Below are 20,366 nucleotides of genomic sequence, written 5' to 3'. Positions count from 1 at the left end.
ACAGTGAGGAAGAGAAGTACGTCAGAACCTTCTACTCTCTCTAGAAATCTATTTTGGCCTAATTTTTCTCATGGCTTTCTTTAAAGAGAATATAATAGTATGACTGGTTTCATTTTCCTTTTACTTTAATCATGTGACTCCACTTATGAACATTTGTTATTCAAATGCCAGAAGGGAAACTTCCTTCATGGAGAGGAGAGGAATTATTAATATTATTATCATCGATAATAATATTATCATCATTATTATTATCATCACCATCATCTCCAGCTTACAAAGTACACTTAATTCAGCATCTATTAAGCACCTACTGTGGAAAGCAGAGGTGTCAAACATACAGCCCAGGCCTGGGAATTATATTAATATAATTGGGAACTATTTAACAAAATAAATAAAAATATAATACAACATAGGTAATGTTAATGTGTGGTTTTCTCTAAGTCAATATGCAGCAGTTGATAGAGTTCTAGGTCTTCAATAAGGAAGACCCCAGTTCATATCTAGCCTCAGGCACTAACTACCTTTATCACCCTAGACAAGTAACTTAATCTCTGTTGCAAATACAACTTCTGTAAAATGGGGATAACAGCAGCGACCACTCACGGTGGTTGTGAGGATCAAATGAGACAATTATTGTAAAGGACTCAGAGCACAGTCCCTGGCACATCACAAGTGCTCTATAAATGTTGGCTAGTATTATTAATATTCATGATTATCCTCACTTATGATTTAGTGGTCCCAGTCTAAGGTTGAGTTTGACAGCACTGGTATGTGCTTAATCCATACACACACAAACAATGAAAAAGTATTCTTTCCAGTAAGTAAAGATTACAGTATTATTTTTCTAGCTAGGCAATGGGGTTAAGTGACTTGTCCAGGGCTACACAAATAGTAAATGTCTGAGGCAGGATTTGAACTCAGGTCCTCCTGACTCCAGGGCCAGAGCTCTATCTGTGCCACCTAGCTGTCCCTAAAGGTTACGTTATTAACCCATCATCATTGCTGGGGCACAGACCCCAATAATGTTGACATGTTATACTAAGTCACCGTGCCCCCACATCAGCTAGTATGAATTTGTAAACTGACTACCCAGGATTAGAAGAGATTTTTACATCAGAAAATAGAGCTTTACTCTAAAAGATATCTAGTTGAAAGACTAAATTAAAAAACAGCCTCATTCAACACTAAATTCTACCCAGAGGTCTTTCCCTCTGACCACTGACACTCAATTAATATATACCATCATTCACTAGATCTCCACAACTTTCTGCCTTTTAAGGAAAAAAAATTCCACTTAAATTTCCAATTTTTTTTCAGGTTCAGTCACTGTGATAAACCTTATGTTTTATCATCCTAAGTAAGGCATGCAGCTGGGTAGTAGTGCGAGCTTATAATCCCTTCTACTGGGGAAGGCTGAAGCTGGTGGATTGCATGAGTTTCGGAGTTCTGAAGCTGCAGTAGGGCTAAAACTGATCAGGTGTCTACACTATGTCTAGTATAAATACGGTGAGCCCCTGGGAGTAGAAAGTCACTAGATTGCCTAAGGAGGGTCAAACCAGCCTAAGTCAGAAAAACTGATGGATGAAGCTTCCATGTCAATCAGTATTGGGACAGGGCTTGTGAGTGGCTGCTCTACTTTCCAGCCTGAGTGAAACAGAAACATCCCATCTCCAGAGAAAAAAAATTGCCTAAAATGACTGAACTTCACAAGGACAAGTTCAGAGTACTCTAATTAAGGCAGCCAAGATGCATGCAAGAAGCTAGCCAACATAATGGGAACCACTAAACATTTCCATAAAGATATCTCGGTAATGACCTGCAACAAGAAACTAACAAAAGTGCGGTGAACAAGTGATGTAGGTCTTTACAACCAAAAGTATTCATTCCACAAATACTTGATAAACACCTAAGTCGGGCAAGTTACAACAAGGTCTTTGGAGGCAAGGACAATTTCATTGTTACATCTGTATTCCCAGTGACTAGCAGGGTCTGGCAAAGTAGGTGTTTAATAATAAATGTTTGATGACTGAAATAGCCAAAATGTAAACCTTGGTCCTCAAAGAACGGAGGAATGAAAAGTACACAGATAACAGTGATATAAGGGACAATTAAGTAAGTCACAAAAGAGATGTTTCGGCATAACAATGTGAGCAATTTGAGAGGAAAAGATCACTTTCACTTGGGCGGAGGGGTCCTTCAAGGAAATTTTTATGCAGGAAGCATCATCTGAATCGGACACTGAAGAAAGGAGGATTTTGACAGATGAAGATAAGCATGCAAGTAAAAGCACAAGTGTGAGGTGAGGGCAAGAAGATGGAAAAGACCAAGAGCTATCCAGTTTGGATTTAATGTGGACTCTATGAAGAAGAACTGTATGAGGCAAAGCTTTTTTTTTTTTTTAAGGCAAATGGGGTTAAGTGCCTTGCCCAGGGTCACACAGTTAGTAAGTGTCAAGTGTCTGGTCTGACACCGGATTTGAACTCAGATCCTCCTGACTTCAGGGCTGGTGCTCTATCCACTGTGCCACCCAGCTGCCCCTTGTATGAGGCAAAGCTTGAGAGCCAAGTTGGAATCAGATTGTGGAAAACCTCAAATACCAAAGTCTGGAGCTTATACTTTATTCAATGGGAAATAAGGTGTCCATGGAGATTTCTGAGTAGAAGAGCAAAATGACCATAGTGATATTAGGAAGAGTTGGGAAGCAATGTGGAGAACAGAAACTGGACGCGGGAAAATGGTCAAGAAGGCTATTGCAGGGGCAGCAAGGTGGCGCAGTGGATAGAGCACCAGCCCTGGAGTCAGGAAGACTTGAGTTCAAATCCAGGCCCAGACATATAACACTCACTAACTGTGTGACTCTGGGCAAGTCACTTAACCCCAACTGCCTCACAAAATAATTTAAAAAAAAAAAAAAGGAGAAGCCTATTGCAATAGTGTGAGAAGAGATGAGGCTTTGAACTAGGGTGGTGGCAGTGGGGCTGCAGAGAAGGGCCAACACATGAGAGATACTGTTAAAAGAGAAATCATTAGATTTGGCAGGATGGGGAAGAAATGAAAATAACTGCAAAATTAAAGCCTTAGTGAATGGGGAGATCATGGCGCTTTTAACAAAAATAAAGAAATTGGGGGAGGGGCAGGGTTAGGCAGGGAAGATGAAGAGGTCAGTTTTAGAAATGCTGAGTCTGAAGTATCAGCAAGCAATTCGGAGGAAGTATGTATCAGCAGTTAAAAAATATGGAACCAGAACTAAAGACGTTATGGCACATGAGATACGGATTTAGAAAGCATCTGTGTAAAGGTCATTTTTGAAGTCAGGGAAGTAGATACAATCACTTAAGGGAGGCTGCAGATAGAGGAGGACTATCCCCAGAACTTTAGGGAGCACTTCCATTTAAGGGCTGGGAGGAACACCAGGAAGCATCAGAAGAAGCTGGAGGTGGGGAGGGCATCAGGGGAGAGGTGACGCCAGAGGGGGTCGAGAGACATAAAATGACATTAGTAATAAGGCGGTCATTAGGGGCCCTGGAGGCGAGAGACAGTCAAAGAAGCTGGCCCGAAGGTCTGAGGGGTTAGCGGGCAGTGAAGAAGAGGAGGAGGGAAGGAGTCCTGACTGAGAATCTGGCAGCTACGAGAAACAGAAAAACACAATAAGCTTGGAAGGTGGTCAGGGTAAAAGGGAGGATTTTATTCAGGACAGGGGAAATGGGAACGAGTTTGCAGACTGACATGAGAGACCCAGCAGAGGGAAAGAATGATGATGGATGGAGAGGAGGGTGTATAGAGCTCATCTTCCTGGGACACTGATCCCTCTCATGCTTCATCTCAGCCTTCTTCCTGCCATGCTAAACCTTCCTCTGAAAAGGACTTTCAGAGATCATGCCTTAGAAGAGCTAGACCACTGGGCATCCATACCTCAACTCTCGACCACTGTGTCTAGCCAATCCCAGAGCCCCAACAATGGTCCTGTGTGGGTGCCTTTGTTTGCTGCTTCCCCCTCTAACTCTGGGAACAGTAATCAAAGCAACACTGCCATGGACTCTGGAAAGGGCCTGTCAACCGACAGCTCACTGGGCCCACTAGAATTTCTCAGTGAGCAGCAGGGAGTTCCTCTGATCCTCTTTCATTTGAGGATGGCACCCAGAGACTTCTCATCATTTCTCACGTGGCTACTCTCCAGAAATTCATCAGTCTGCAGGATGAAATTAACTCAGATACTCGCACATCCTCAGATCATTTCCCGCCCTGGCTGCATGACCTCATCATGGCGGAGGTGAGTAACCTCCATCTCCTCGCCTACTCTTCAGCTTTGTATGTGCTGTCTCCCCCACAGACTGGGAGCTTTTTGACGGAAGGGATATCTTGTGCCTTTCTTTGTATCACCAACACTTAACGCAGTGCCTGGCACATAGCAGGTACTTAATAAATGTTTATTAACAGTGACAGGACCAAATATCTTTCCCCAGCCACCATTCCCATGCACAACGGATTGAGGAAGATCAATCCTCACACTGGAGTGAAGAAGATCTGAATTCAAATTCAAACTCAGACACTGTGTGACCCTGGGCAAGTCAATGAATTTCTATCTGCCTCAGTTTCTTTATCTGCAAAATAAAGAAAATAATAGTACTGCTTCTAGGGTTGCTGTGAGTATAAAATGAGACTTTTGTAAAGTACTTTGCAAACTCTAAATCACTGTATAAATGGTTACTATTATATAAATGATATGTAAACCATCTTGCACAGTAGTGTCTCCCCATTAGAATCTAAGATCCTTGAGGGGTAAGGACTATCTCTTTTGTATCTGAATCCCCAATGCATACACGCTTCATAAATGCTTTTTTTCTCATTCCTTCATCTTAGAAGAATAGAGGAAAGGATGGCCTGCAATGAGAATAAAGGAGCAGAATACAGGAGGTGAGGAAATTCATCAAGGATAGACTCAATATTGCCAGCAGGATAGTAGGCAAAATCAACAAGTGAGAATCGAGTGTGAAGATCTGGAGAAGAGAAGACTTAAAGCAGCTCCTGTGGAAGGGATGGAAGTGTCACCAAGAAGGGAATGAAGGAAGGGTTACTGTGCCGCAGTGAGGGCTCAGTTGAGGCTAGAAAGCATAAATCTGTAGGGAAGCCTACTCAGCTTGACTCCATGACTCCCTCTGGCAGCATTCAGCAGCTCTGCAGAGGAGTAGAAGAGGAGATGGCAGGAATTAATCAGGGCTGAAAGTTAGCAAGATGGAAAGAGCAGGTCAAAAGGGCTAAAGATTCATGTGTAAAGGAGAGGATATTACCAAAAGGCCAAGGTCATAAGTAAAGAGGTTAAGGCTGAGTAGAGAGAAAAATGAACAAAATTAGAAGGAGTGGGAAGACAGATGAGGGGCACTTCCAAATTCACCTAGTAGTAAATATATGTCATGGATTTGTGAAGTCAGCCACAGTTTTTTGCCCCATCCTCCTGGTTACCAACAGCAGAGATCTGAACAATGGTTGTCTGGGACTTGGGGTATTCTATGACAGTAATGGACTGAAATTAAGTGGAATGAAGGCGGATGAACCTAGGTTCACTAACATGGTGCTGTAACCAACTAAAATAATTGTCCACGAGGTGGGCTACCTGTTCAAAAAATGAAATGGCAAATGATAAAATCCGTTTGTCATGTCAGCATCTACACCCCCACAGACAGGGTTCCAGATGGACCTTCCTTGTTGTTCCAGGGAGCTTTGCTCATTTGCCAAAATACAAAAAAAAAAAAAGAGCAAAAGGATGAAAGGATGGTGGTTGCAGTGTGTCAGAGCTAGGTTATCAAGAAAACATGTCAGTCACAGGGTAAAGAAAATGAGAAAAATTGTAAAATCACATGGATCAATGGGTGGATAAACAGACTCTCAGATGTTACTGATGATTACAGGAAAGGGAGCTGGCTTTAAAACTAGATTTCCAGTTTACTAATTGACATTTCTTGAGGGTCTCCATCAGATCTTAGTCCCTTTTAAGCACTGCAAAACATTTCAGTAAAAACAAAGCTGGCAGAAAATGCTGCATATGTTACTCTTGCCAAATCCTCAGTGTGTATGGGTGTCTGATTTGCTACCTTAACCTAACCTCATTTCCATACCCTTTCAGAAGCCAAAGGATGCCTTTTTTAATCCTCAAGATTTTGACTTGTTCCCCCTTCAAACTTTTATTATTACTTTGAAATATATGTGAAATGTAATCAAGCATAATTTCCTGGAAATAGAGGTTGAGTGTTATGAAATTCTTGTTCCATTGAACTATGTGGTAAAAAGAAAGCTCCAGGAGGGGTGCCTTTTCATTATGCACACAGTGAAATCCTGCTTGCAGTAACATCAGACTTACCACTGAAATGAAATATAGAACTACCAAGTCACATTACCATACGCTCGTTGCATTTGGCATTGTCTTTAGCTACATTCCTTCAGAAGTAAAAGAGGACTGTTTTAAGCTGAGCCATGAATGATCACTGGGAAATGCTTAAATTGATCTGCAAGAAAACCTTGCACTTGGACTTTTGTTAACATCTTGTACATCAAAAATGTGCTCCTCTGTACAGTAAAGTACACTACTGGTTAACAACACGAAGCTGTGTAACAATAACTTTGCTCTTAAAAAAAATGTCAGAAACTGAAATGAATACAAGAAAAAGCAGTAACACCCTTTTAAATGGAGCCTGGGAGTTTAAGTGATAAAGAGTGATTTAAAACAAAACCAGCAGTGTCCTCAGACCAGGAAGTGAAACCACTGAAGGAATGTTATGGATTCTACTTATCAATCTTCCCACAGTAAGCACTGAGAAAAAGTGACCAAGTGATTTAATTACATCTTGCTTAGCCAGAGCTTACAAAAGTAGTGATTTTTAGTTAATTAAAATCTTGCAGTTGGGACAGCGAACTCCTAAACCCTTAGGAATTCAGTAAGTTTCAGTTCACCCTGTTTGCAATCTGCTGTACTCACTCTATTTCTGTATCTGGCGTCAGGCCACATCAGCATCACAAGTATTTTAAAAAATAAAACTCTTAAGTCTAGCTCAGCTCTTTCACTGACCTTTGAAAGAGTTACATAAGTTAAATCAGGTGGTTTATAATCTTTTAAAAGTTTTCACCTTTCCAATACATCAAGGTTTATTTTTTCCAAATGAAAAGGATATCATGAGAGAAGCAGAAATCATGGGCTCCTTGGAGGAACCTGTAATTTTAGTTACATTTATGCTAAAACACCAAGTTGAGCCTGTGTCTCTTCTTTCCTATCCAGCTGTCAATGAGAGATGGCTCTATTGGGTAAGAAAAGGCTTGATTAGATGGAGGAGATAACCATATCCAATAATGGAACTTTAACAAAAAAACTTTTTTAACATTCCTCCCCAGATTTTTAATTTTGAACACATCTTAATGACTTAATGATTACTGTAAAATGATTTTGTAGAGAAGAAGGAAGGAACATGAACAGAATTCTGCTGTATGAATCTTGTGACATACTGATGCCACTGTTCTGTAAAGAATGGGATTCTGAAAGATTCTGGTTTCTTTTCTTGTCAAGCTCCACCCACTTTTGGGTGTGTGTATTACAGGCCAAGTTAAGCTGCCTTCTTCTCTTTCCAATCATATTACAGCATTTGCATCAGCATTTACTAGTCCAGTGGTCTAGCTCTCAAATACCACTTGCAAATTAATTACTCTACTGACTATCATTGCTTCCTCTTTATTACAGAAGGGAAAATTCTTCTCACATCATGCCATCTGATTGGAAAAGGAATGCCCTTTCCTCTCAGACTTCACCTAGCACTCATGCACCTCTCTAATACACTTATCACGTAATGATGTTATCTGGATATATGTTACATCCCTCTTCTAGTCTGTAAAGTTCAGCAGGGAAGGACCAGTGGCTAAACTGGGCACTTCCTGCAGCATCTAGCACAATGCTCTGCATACAATGCCGGACTAGATTACAAGTTGACGGCACCGAGGAACCTGGAAACAATATTATTATGATTGTGGCTAATTCTTTCTTCTCTCCAATAGCTGGAGACACAGAAAAGACAGTTCCTGGTGGCCTTGATTGCTTCCACCTGAGAAACCAGATTCTCTGCCACACAAACAAAGCCCATTTAACTATTCCAGGCCAGCAAATTCCTAGGGCCATGGATATAGAGCTAAAGGGGACTTCAATGGTCATCTAGTCTATCCTCATTTTATAGACGAGGAAACTTGAAGCCAGGGATGTTAGGTGACTTGTCCAACATCACATGGAGATCAGGGTAAGAATGAGGGTGTGCATGAGAGGTGAGAATGGAACCCAGGTTCTCTGATGCTGGAAATAGTGCCCACTCTGCCCCCTTCAGGGAAAACTCAGAGGCTTGGCTATGATTCCTACAAACCTGGAAATTACAGAGAGGAAGGACAAACATGATTATCCAAGAAGAAGTACAGGCTTAACTTTTATCCTGCATATACTTTGTAAGTATGTGGTTAAGACTGCTCTTCAATGTCTTGTGCAGTTTTGATTGCAGAGACCAAGGTACAATGGATATACACTGAATACCTGATTCCTATACGGCACTGTACTAAGTCATGGTCAAAGACGGCCATCCATTAAAGGGCCCAAAGGCATTTCCCTCAATCCCACAAAACCTCAGATACCCATAGCAGGAACTAAGACTGGGGGACTTATATCTAGAAGAAATCTAGATAGGTCATCTAATTTAACCCCAATACTTTACAGCTGAAGAAACTAGGGGACAAAGGTTAAACAATTTGTCTGTCATAGGTACCATGAGCCGGGATCTGAATCTTGGTCCACAGACATCAAATGCAGGGCTCTTTCCGCTCTACCTTACTGCCTCCCATAAAACACGTGGACAGGGAAAACCCATTGAGGTGGTTGGAAGGCAGCATAATGGCGCCTGTGAGTTAGGACAATAGCATGGGAATCCATAAAACCAGTAGAGGTAGCCAAGGGCATAGTAGTGGTGACAGGAGCAATGAGTAGACATCACAGGACAATAGCAATTCCCACTCTTCATACTGACTTCAAGATCAGCATGATCATAGCATTTAATGGGTTATGGGCCTCGTGACTAAGTTACAGTTGCTGTCAGAAAGTTCAAGGCCTTTTAAGAATTGAAAAGAAAAGAAATAATTTTAATTCTGCATTTTAGGGATACCCCAGCTCCACTCCACTCTAGTTCACCCACTATCACGTACAAAGAACTGATTCTTCTTGGTGAAAATTGGCTGACCCTTAACCTATGTTTTCTATCATTTTTCATGGAGTCAAATCTGATTAGAAAAAGAGAATTCTGGGTCAGCTAGGTGGCCCAGTGAATAGAGCTCCGGCCTTGAAGTCAGGAGAACCCAAGTTCAAATTTAACCGCAGACACTTGACTCTTCCCAGCTGTGTGACCCTGAGCAAATCACTTAACCCCAACTGCCTCACCAAAAAGCAAAAAAAAGAAAAAAAAGAACAAGAGAGAATTCTTCTCCCTCACTCTTCCTCTTATTGATTGAACTTCTCTTTTAACATGTTCTTAAGCAAGGATGTAAGCACTTAATCTAGGTAAAGATCCACGGTTTTCTTGGTTTTTATGTAAAAACAGGATTAACTATATTCAAAACCACGGATGTTCATTTGCTTGTCACGCACATTTCCTGTCTTTGTTGACTAATTTCTAAGACTGGTTTAATTCTTTTATTTTTTAGTCCTTAAAGATATAATTTCATTATTAAAGGATAGATTCCATTTTGTTTTCCAAATGTATAACTTTTTTCAATTTCACACAGAAATTAGGCTATACAACCTCTATGTGGATAAACTATTAGGTTTTACCAACTTTAATTTGAGATACTGTTAGAAGTGTGGTCCAAAAATTTTAGACCACTGATCTTCAATCTTTTACCCTCTAGTTACTGGCCAGACACCAAATAAAATCTCTCTGTATGCTCCAGACCCACGATAGTTCATCTTCTGAAATAAGTTTTAGATGTTTCTTGATCTGCGCTAATTAAAATTAGCATCAATCTGGGGGAATAGTTTATTTTAGTATTGTGTGTCAGAATTCCTTTCATGGACTTGGTGGGAGAAAGAGAAGAAATTATCATTTAGGATTATTATGACCACACAATTAGGAAAGAGTATGAAAAAAGTAACTTAAAATACTAGGAAGCTCTGGAACTTCTGGGAAATATGATGCAGGTATAAATTATGTTTTTTCAAGCAAAATTTTATAAAGAGATTCCTCTAAAGCTCATTACCTCCAATAGACTCCCTTACCCATTGCTGGCCCTCAACTATCCCAGGAGAGGCTTTAGACAGAAGTGACAGCTATGTTTAATAGTTTTGATTTTTATCAAAGTGAGTTAAACCACACCTCTGAAAGCCTTTCCTGTTCCCCTGTTTACTGTTCTCTTCCTCCTCAAATTATCTTGTCTGACCTTGCCTGTGTACATGTTGTAGCTCTCAGTAGAATCTCAGTTTCATGACGGCAAGAACTCTCTGGTGTTTGTCTCTCCATCCCCAACCCTGGCAAAGGGCCTCCCACAAAAGAGGAACTTCATAAATGTTGGGGAACTAAACTAAATCTTTTTTTTTTAGTGTTGCTAGCATGAAATTTCCACCTATAAATCTGTTTTTAACTTAAAGTTTTCAATTTAAAAGCTCTGGATAAAGAACAGTCACGTCCAATGTCTGTTACCACAATAACTGCATACACTTTACTGACCTGATATAGGGCAATGCAGGATCCACATGGTGAAGAGTTATCGCAGTAATGTACGAAAAGATGAAAGCAGCAGCTGTCCAAATAACAAGGGCTGAAGGGAGAAAGCTGAGTCCTTGCTGAAACCACCACATCTCTATAGGACTTCTGAAGCAAAAAGGGAAAAGGTGGGAGAAAAATATCCAACATACATATAAGAATAAGTGGGTTTAATAAGTATGAGAGAGATAACCTCTCTTTCTCTTAGGTTGTCCCACCTGTTTGAAACACATTGTCTCATGAGAAAAAAAGAAATACAGAAATTCATGTACAAAATTACCATTATCTAATTATCTTAAAATGATCTCTTAAAGAGATGAAGATACCAGCTAGTGAGGTTTTAAATGATAAATTAAGATTGGTGGTAGGCAATAAGGAACCAACAGGGTATTATAATTTCAATACATACTAATGTTCACACGTGTCTATATTACAATATTTAATATTTAATAATTTAATAATAATATTTAACTCAAGTATGTATTTTTTTAATGTAGAAAACATTGGGTGGTGCCCAAGGATGAGGATTTATTGATCGGGAGCAATGGTAAATCAGGAGGTGAGGGACTCTAGACTTGGAACAAGAAAGACCTTACCAAACCATTACAAACTACTACAGGCCTCCTCTCATACTTCCCTTAGGACTACCTCTAGCAGTCTCTCTAGACCAATCTATTCACCATACCCTTGGTCCACTACTTATCATCCACTCCTTCTTTCTCTCAAGCTTTGGCCCTTATCTAGACTATCCTCACTGTCATAGCTCACCAAACTCTCTTCTTCTCAAATGAATTTTGAAATTTTACTTTTTCAAGTAACTTTCTCTAAGGTTAATTGGATAGGTATCAGTTATAATTTATATCACTCCCTCTTTACTAACCACTTAAATAAATGTACTTATTCTTTGTATTATGTTTTAATTTGTCTCTTTTCTAAAAGCATATCCTGAATATGAATGTGTACATTATTACTGTCTACCTTGGACTTTTTAGCAACTAAGGCCCTGACTTTAAAACTCATTTTTCCAACTTAGCACACTAGGCACAGAACAGTACTTACTCCTACAGATGACACAAAAAATATTTCAGGGAATTGAAGGGAACAAGCATTTGTATACTGCCTATTATGTGCCAGACACTGTGCTAAGCGCTTTACAAATATTATCTCGTTTGATCCTCGCAATAAGCCTATGAGATAGGTGTTGTTATTATCCTCATTTTACAGCTGAGGAAACTGAGGCAAATAGAAGTTAAGTGACTTGCCCAGGGTGACACAGTGAGTGTCCGAGGCCAGAATTTAACTCAGGTTTTCCTGACTCCAGGCCCAGTGCTTTATCCCCTGTGCCACTTAAGCTTCCCATGTGGCAACACAAAAATGTAAAAATACTATAGTATTCACTAGCAATTTTATATATATACCTATATGTATGTATATACATATGTATGTGTGTGTGTGTATGTATAAATGTTTCTCTGTATTGCCTAGTAGCTGAACAACGAAACCAAAATACAAGAACTATGAATTTGTACTACGATGCGGCTACTAATTTACAATTTTTGAAAGCCACAACCTTCCAAGCCTTAGTTTCTTCTGTAAAATAAAGGCAATAAAATAAGATACTTTCTCCTATAAAATAAAGGCAATAAAATAAGATACTTGCCAAAGTGCCCAAGCAGCAGTGACAGATGATCTGTTAAAAAAAAAAAAGCACACATACAATTCAATTACCTGTCAATTTTCCAGGGTAAGAGAGAGAAGCAGAGATGTGATTAATTAAAATATATTTAGCTTATCTGGCTTACAAAATATATTTGCTTATTTTATTCAGTTCTGAGTACAATACTTTTAAGAAATGTCATATGAAGAATAATTGAGGGCACCTGGGATATTTAGCCTGAAAAAGGATAAGTTTTCAATAGCAATCTTCAAATATCTGGAGGACTATCATATATAAGAAGAAGTAGGCTTATTCCATGTTACTCCAAGAAGAAAAATTAGAATCATCATGTGAAAGTTAGAGAAATGTAGATTTTGGCCCTGAGATATATGGAGTTAACTAGTCAATTCCATTAAATTGGCACAGCTATATTCAGCCTAAGGTAGGCACTTAGTCTTTACATGAACCTAGGAGTCAGATAACTACCTTCATAAATCCCACTAGAATTTACACAATAAGGCCCCCACATACTCTCAAATACTAACATGGACCTGTGATCTCATTGATGGAAGTGTCTTCCAACGTACTTAACTCATTCATACATGACCATCAGACGCAGCTCTTATCCATGTTCTTCCATATATTTACCACAAGAGGTCCACCCAACATACTGAAGGCCTCTTCCCTTTCTCCTGACATTATAAAGATACCAATGGAACCCTCTATCCATCCTTACTTCATCCCTCATCCTCTCCAGTTGGCCAGCTAATATTCTCTTATCATACAATTCCTCAAAGACATCTTTGACTCTTGTTCTTCTTTGAAGTTCTCAATGACTAAATGTTATAGCCAAACATCCACTATGTACTTTTACTTTGCCCTCTGTGTAATAATCATTTTTAGTTCTTTGGACACTTGTATTCCATGCTTCGTTGTTCTACAGCAATCCCAGTGGAATATTGTTATAAAGAAGGTGGGCCTTTGATTTCATGGAAAGCTCATGGACATTTTCAACCTGCTCTGTACCTCTTGTTCAGTTCTGGGGGAGCCCATTCATTGTTAATCTATACTGCCTGTCCCAGATAAAATATCCTGATAGACAAATTCTATAGGTTATCTATCCAAATGCATGTTGTAATCTGGGCAACAGACATGCTTCCCCTATTTGGCATGGGCAGGACAAACTCCAAGTGAAAGTTCTCTTCCAGAATGGACTCTGCACAGCTATGCAGGCTTTGATACAAGGCACACAAATATCCTCTGTCAACAGGAGCATAAGGAGCACTTCACCATTCACGGTAGGTGCTCCTCCACTTGAGCTCAGCTCTCTTTCTCCTCCATCACAGCAGTGATTACAAGGTCATTAAAAAGGACTGTTTTTACTGTTATATTATTCAGAGACTCCTGGGTTGATTTTAATAGATCAATGAGTCACCTTGTTGAAAACCAGCCGATTGTGTTTTCATAATCAACAAACAATAAATACACTTGAGATCTTCTATTCTTTGCCTCTTTCATTCAATTGTGAAATGGTAAAGAGGTGATCCCTTGGTGAATATTGCTTGTATACACTCATCAAAGATGGCCTCTACTTGTTAATAAATAATTCTCATATTCTGTATAAGTGGGAGAGTAAGGTAGGTCGTTGATGATTTATGTTATCTTAATTGAGACTTCATTCCAAATTTCCAAAGATGGCCTCTACTTGTTAATAAATAATTCTCATATTCTGCATAAGTGGGAGAGTAAGTAAGGTAGGTTGTTGATTATTTATGTTATCTTAATTGGGACTTCATTCCAAACTTTTGGTATTCATACATCGTGCATTTCAATCCCCCAAGGCCCTCACAATTATGGCATCCCCAGCACCGATCTTCTCTTGGTCCAATCTGACTGCTCTCTCCATCTTTGTTCTCTAGGGTGCTATTGTTTCCCCTAATTCATGTCTATAGTGTTAAGATAACAACTGTGGGAGTTTCACTCCACTCCCTAAATGGAAAAAACAATTTTTCATAGTAATTTTAAAAAACATTTTCTCTTTTTTTTGTCCTTCTACTTTTACCCTTGGGATGATTTTGCTTGGTTGGCTATCTTGACAAGATTTCTTTAAAATAACTTTGATTTCCACGGCTCTCTCTGCTTTAGAAGATGGTATCACTCACAATTTTCCATCATCCTTCTGCAAAATAACTTATAAAGAAGTCCATTTTCTTACTCAGTGTTGCCTTGGGCAGCTGTCTTTCTCTGTTTGGCTGATTCCAAAGGAATCTTTAGGGACTTTCTGGGATCTCTGCTGTGGCAATGAATTAAGATTGGTTAAACTTCTTTATAAAATTATTATAAGTGGTCCATGTCCATTTCCCATTTTGTCAATTACTTGATGAAATAGTTCAGAATTGAATTGTTTCAATTATACACTATACTTCTTTTCTCATTCTTTTTTATGTTTTACTAATTCTGATCATAACTCTGACAAGCTGGTGGTCTGTACACAGACAGCAGATTCAGGAATAAATCTCATCAATAACAAATCTTTTCTTCCTGAATGTTAAAATATAACCTCTTCTATTTTTTGCTACATGATTTGGCAATCGTGACATCTAACATCTACCAACTCTTTTCTCAAAGCAAGTGTTCAAAATAAAAAGGCACAAAGCTTCAGTTTAATTGGCCAGTCTTTTGCCTCTCTCATTCCTGCTTCTTGAACCATCTTTTTCCACCTTTGCACTTAACTCATCAAGTATCAGAGTATATATTGATTTCATTTGGAGAGTCTTAAATCAAGCTCTTGGTAGAATTTCTCTCTCTTCATACTCAATAGTCGATCCTGGTGTACGATTTGTAATTTCTTTCATACTTGTCTTTTTGCAAATACTTATCACTGGTACTGCAATATACAATGATTAAAGAATCCCATGAAGTAATGTTTTTTGTTCCTTTTGGGTATTTGATAAACACAATCTGCCACCTCCTTTTTTCGTCATCTTTATGAGTATCTCTTTCCATGCAATAGAAATTATTCTTCCCTCTGGTTTTATTTATAGCAAGAATGGATACATTTTGGCTCCTCCAGCCACATTTGCACTCTTTGGTCACCAAACCAGGATCTCACATTTATAGTACCAATAGTCAATGCTATGTTTAAAGAAAGTCCAAAAACTGTGCTGTGTTTGACACTCTCCTCCCCCTTTCTCACTTGACCACCATCATTGAAGGAGGAGCAAGATGTAGAGGACTGAAGGTCATGATGTACTTTTCTTTGCTTCTTTGTTACAACAGCCAAAAACTTATCACCAAGTGATCAGCTTGCTGGTGATGTACCTCTCCACAGTCAGACAGGCTGGTCCTCAGAAAACAGTTGGCCTTTTGCCCAAAACATGCTTATGTGCTCTACTACTAGCACAGCCTCAGACAATGCAGGGTCACTTCAACACCACAATGAGGCCCTGGAAAACGGACTTTGTGAGGTACTTCCTTATATAAAAAATGAAGCGGAATAAATTCAGGTTACCATGTTGCTACTAGTAAGGACTGCAAATCTGGATAAGGAAAGTAGATAAGGGAAGCTCTTTCCCAGTTATTTTCACATAAGTAAATTGGAAATTTGGCTGAGATATTCCAGTCAGGCAGATAAAGTAAAATTTTTAAAGTCCATTATGATTCAAGAGAATGAGCTGGTTGGTACAAGGCAAATGTGGCACGGAAATAATGTTTTACAGATCGATGCTCCATGTCCTTGCTTTACTACACAACTCTATGAGCCTAAACTCCAATTATGTTTTCTAAAACTCATAAAAGCAACTGAAAATAATGAATTTTCTATCTCGTCAGTTCTCTGAATTATTAAGAAGCATTAAGAAGATCATCATCAACAAAGATTAAGGGCCTACCAACGTGCCAGGCACTAAGCTAAAGGTACAAGGGATTCAATGAAAAGGCAAAAACAGGGCTCCTGCCAGCAAGGAGTTTACATTGTAACGAGGCAGAGAACAGGCAAGCTACCACATATATAAAAATCTATATACAGTGTAAATGGAATGTCATCCCAGAGGGAAGATTTTCACATTAAGGGTGGAGTAGAGGTGGGGATGGGGTAAGAGAGGGAAAGAAGTAAAGGCCTCTAGAAGAAGGTGGAATCTGAATTGAGTCTTAAAGCCAGGGAAGGAATGGAGGTGAGGAGAGAGAATATTCCAGACACAGGGGAAAGTAAGTAAGAAAATAAATAAATGAAATAGCATCTATCAATAAATAAAAGCCACGGATTTGGTAGACAGGGAACAGCAAAGAGGTCACTTTCAGTGTTATTGACACACGGAGTAAGTAGAGGGGAATAAGGTGTAAGCCAAAAAGAAGATTTCATAACTGCTCCTGGGTGTAACAGGAACAGGGGCAGTTCATTTGGGGAGAGCGGATGCAGTCAGCCCAGCACTTTAGGAAGATCATTTTGGCCAACCGAAGCAAGGACACCAATTAGAAGGCTACTGCACTCATCTGGCCATGAAGTGACAAGGGCCTGTATCAGGGTGGTAGCTCTGTGAGTGGAGAGAAGCGGACAAATACCAGAGATAGTCTAAAGGTAAAAATGACAATAATTTGAATATGTGAGGTGAATGTGAGTGAGGAGTTAAGAAAGGAAAAGATCATGAGTCTTGGGGAATGGGGAGAGGGTGGGGGTGGCCCTCAACAGAAATGAAGTTCAGAAGAGAAAGGGATTTGGGGGGATGGGGAGGAGATGAGTTCTTTTTTGGACACGTTGCACTTACGATGTCTAGAGTACTCCCAATTCAAGATTCCAACAGGTACATGGTGATGTGAGACTGCTGGTAAGAAGAGTGATTCCAGCTGGATAAAAAGATCTGAGAATCATCTGCATAAAAATGATCATTGGAACCATGGGGAGTTGATAAGATTCCCCCAAGCGAGACAGTACAGAGGAAGAGAAAAGGTCCAAGGGTTGACCTTGGGAGACACCCACGGTTAATGGCCATGAACTAAAGGCAGATCCAGCAAAGGAGACTGAGAAGGAGCAGATTCTCTGTCTCTTTTGAGACAGATAGGAGGAGAACCAGGAGAGAAGTATCATGAAAAGCTGGAGAACAAGTATTCAGAAGAGGGAGGCTGCCAGTGTTAAAGGCTACCGAGAGGTCAAAATGGATGAGGATTAAGAAAAGGCCATTAGTTTCAGCAGGTAAGAGATCATTTACTTTGAAGAGAACAATTTCAGTAGGACGATGAGGACCAAAGCCAGACTTCAGAGGGTTTGGAAGGCAGTGAGAAGAAAGGGAAGTAGAGACATTGATTGTAGATGGCTTTCTCAAGGTGTTTAGGCACGAAAGACAAGAGAAATATAGAAGACAGCTAGCGGGGATGGTCAAATCAAGTTTTTTTGAGGGTTTTTCAAGGATGGAAGAGGAATGGCATTTTTGTAGGCAGCAGGGAAGCAATCACACTAGACAGAGAGAGACTGAATATTAGGGAGAGAGATGATGGATGAGCAATCTCCGCAGGAAAACACAGGATGCAACAGGATCAATGGTGTATGTGGAGGGGGTTTGCTTTGGTAAGAAAGGCCACCTTCTCATGTGAGAGAAGGTTATGTGACACATACATGCTCAAGGAAAGCTTCCTGGCTTTTGGAAGGCATATTAACTACCAGCTCGCTAAAGTACTTAGCACACCAGGATGGTTTGTCAGAACAGTCTAAATGTTCTCACACTAGAAGTAACGTTTTCTATCTCATTCTCACTAAAGTCAACGTGCTTAGAAGGTTAAATAACATTAACAAGAAAAAAAGCCGGATCAAATGCTGCTTTTTAAGAGAGATTGGGGGGGGGGAATCACGATGTCAGTTCGATACCCGAGCCTGGGTATTTCTTTTTCACATCAGGCGTCTCACCTTATTATTCTGGGATGGGGAGCCAGTTTCCAACACCTCCTAACTCAAAGCCTCTCGGGCCTGGACCGTGGTTACGGGGGCCACCATTTACCTTTCCTTCTCTCTGCCTCCCCGCAGACGGAGAGCGCGGGGCCCGGGGAGCTCGGCTCAGCACCTTCCGCAGCCCCCGAGCATCCGGCAGATGCCGCGCGCCCGCCGGGCCGGGCAAGGTCAGCGCGCCAGGGCGATGCACATGGGCACAGGCTTAGCCGCCTTCCCAGGAAGGAGCAATCCGCGAAGCGGCCAAGGCCAAGGGCTGGGGCTCGAGCTCGAGCAGCCCCGGGATCCCCGGGCCGCGGGAGGGCGGTGGGGCAGCGGCGCCCCGTAACGACCCCGGAGACCCGCTCTCCTCCTCCTCCTCACCCGTCCCCGTCCCTGTCCCCAGCCCCGGCCTACCGTGCTCGCAGCACCCTCCGCCGCGGGCCGCGCTCCGTCCTGCTCACCCCGTCGAGCCCGAAAGATGGGGCTAGGAGTGGAGCTCGGGACACGCGCCCGGGAGCGCGCCCTGGGGCCGCCCCGCCCCCTCGGAAGCGAGTGCGTCCGCGCCCCCGCCTCCGCCACCGCCCACTTCGACCGCGTCTGCCTTTACGGCAACTGCGAAAGTGTCGCGAACGCGCCGCTGCCGCCGAGCAGAGTCACCCGGACGGCCCGAGTGGAAGGTGCAGACCTGTGAGGGGCGCCGGGTCTCGTGCGGGGTAGGGTGGGGCGGGGCTGGGGGAGCTCGCCGCGAAGTTGGGGGGGGTGGCGGGGAGGAGGGGTCGTCACTACTCGTGAGGGGAGACCGGAGCGGCCGGGGATGGGTGCCACGGGGCGGGGGTGATTCCTCCCGAGTGGCGAGCCCCGGGGGAGGGGAGGGACTGCGAGGGGAACCCCGTCGCGAGGGGCGGCGAAGGGGGAGGGGCCGCCGCGCGCGTGGGAGAGCGGGGGCCTGCCGGGCCACGCTTCCGTGTCAGCCGCCCGCCGGTAGGGAGGCGACCTTGTCTTTGCACGTCTGCGGAAAGGGCCCCGCCAGCCTGGGTGCATCCTGTACCTGGGCGGTCTTCCTGGGCCGGGTGGTGCTGCTTCTTTCCCTGTCTCTCCGGCTCCTCCCTCACTGTCTCGTCTCTGGACCTTCTGTGTCTGTCTCTTTTCTGTCTCTGGCTCTTTTCTCTGCGTCCTGTCTCTGTGTCTTCTCTCTGGCTTTCTCCTCTGCCCCTTCTCTCTCCTTTCTCTCTTGCTCCTTTCTCTCTCCCCCTTTCCTCCTCCCCTCCTCCCCTCTCTCCCTCCCCCTCTCCCCTCTCTCCCCCTGTCTTTCTCCTCCTCCCTCCCTCTGTCCCTCCTCTCTTCCTGTCCTCTCTCTTTTTCCTTCCTTCCTTCCCTCTCCCTTCTTCTCCCTCACTTTTAAGAAATTCAGTCAGTTTTAAGGGAACTGCGATTGATTGCATGCCAATTGGGTTCGACTTCAGTGATATTCTTGGAAAGAAGGGACCAGCGATCTGCCAAAGTCAGCCAGTGTTCCCGGGATCCCTGGACAAGTGGGGCTTTGAGTTTGCCTCATGTCTACCGGGCTTGGCTTTTGCATCTTGGTGTAGTTATACAGATTCTCTCCAACAGAATCTCTGTGGATTCTGCCACTCACTAATAACTATAAGATCTCCTGGGTTTCTATTTGAAAACTCTTGCTCAAGAATAAAAATCCACATTGCAGTCACCTTTGTGGTGGCAGTCTCATAACATTTCATTTAACAGACATTTGCTGTAATAATAATGACTTACATTTATAGAGGCTTTAAAGTTTCCGAAGTGCTTAGGTAGACCGCATTATTGGAGGTAGCTAGGTGTTGTAGTGAATAGAAAACAGGATTTGGCATTAGGAAGTACTGAAGACCCCCTACAGACTTAATTAGCTTTGTGATCCTGGGCAATGTCACTTTAACCTCTCAACAGCAGTTTCCTCCTGAAAAATGAGGTGATAATAATAGCACCTACTTCTCAGGGTTGTTGTACAAATCAAATGAAGTGATACATA

At 41.8% G+C, this 20,366-nt stretch overlaps 2 protein-coding genes across 9 annotated transcripts in view; one reads left to right on the top strand and one right to left on the bottom strand.

The window, feature by feature from the left end:
- DRAM2 (DNA damage regulated autophagy modulator 2) overlaps positions 1 to 18,815 on the bottom strand; it is a 36,591-nt gene extending 17,776 nt beyond the window's left edge. For 3 of the 5 annotated variants that reach the window (XR_002327376.2, XM_021001419.2, XM_021001427.2), the window contains exons 1-3: positions 18,755 to 18,815; positions 12,427 to 12,456; positions 10,731 to 10,874 (exon numbers count right to left, since the gene is read on the bottom strand). Coding sequence is in view for 4 of the 5 variants with exons in the window: in XM_021001419.2 (XP_020857078.1) it covers positions 10,731 to 10,861 (131 nt within the window). In the remaining variant the exon portion in view is untranslated. Of the gene's footprint in view, positions 1 to 10,730; positions 10,875 to 12,426; positions 12,457 to 17,186; positions 17,207 to 18,754 lie in introns of those variants that run through there. The other 2 variants (XM_078154964.1, XM_021001434.2) reach the window with 2 other exon arrangements.
- A 95-nt stretch (positions 18,816 to 18,910) lies between these two features.
- The window catches only part of CEPT1 (choline/ethanolamine phosphotransferase 1), a 41,417-nt gene continuing 39,961 nt past the window's right edge, over positions 18,911 to 20,366 (top strand). For 2 of the 4 annotated variants that reach the window (XM_021001382.2, XM_021001406.2), the window contains exon 1: positions 18,911 to 19,017. The gene's annotated coding sequence lies outside the window, so the exon portion shown is untranslated. Of the gene's footprint in view, positions 19,054 to 20,366 lie in introns of all 4 variants that reach the window. The other 2 variants (XM_021001399.2, XM_021001393.2) reach the window with 2 other exon arrangements.

Source organism: Phascolarctos cinereus, unplaced genomic scaffold, assembly GCF_003287225.1.
Source record: "Phascolarctos cinereus isolate Bilbo 61053 unplaced genomic scaffold, phaCin_HiC Scaffold_5;HRSCAF=322, whole genome shotgun sequence".
In the NCBI taxonomy this organism is placed as follows: domain Eukaryota; kingdom Metazoa; phylum Chordata; class Mammalia; order Diprotodontia; family Phascolarctidae; genus Phascolarctos; species Phascolarctos cinereus.
Note: the sequence above shows the minus strand (reverse complement) of the source record. Positions and strands in the feature narration are given on the sequence as shown.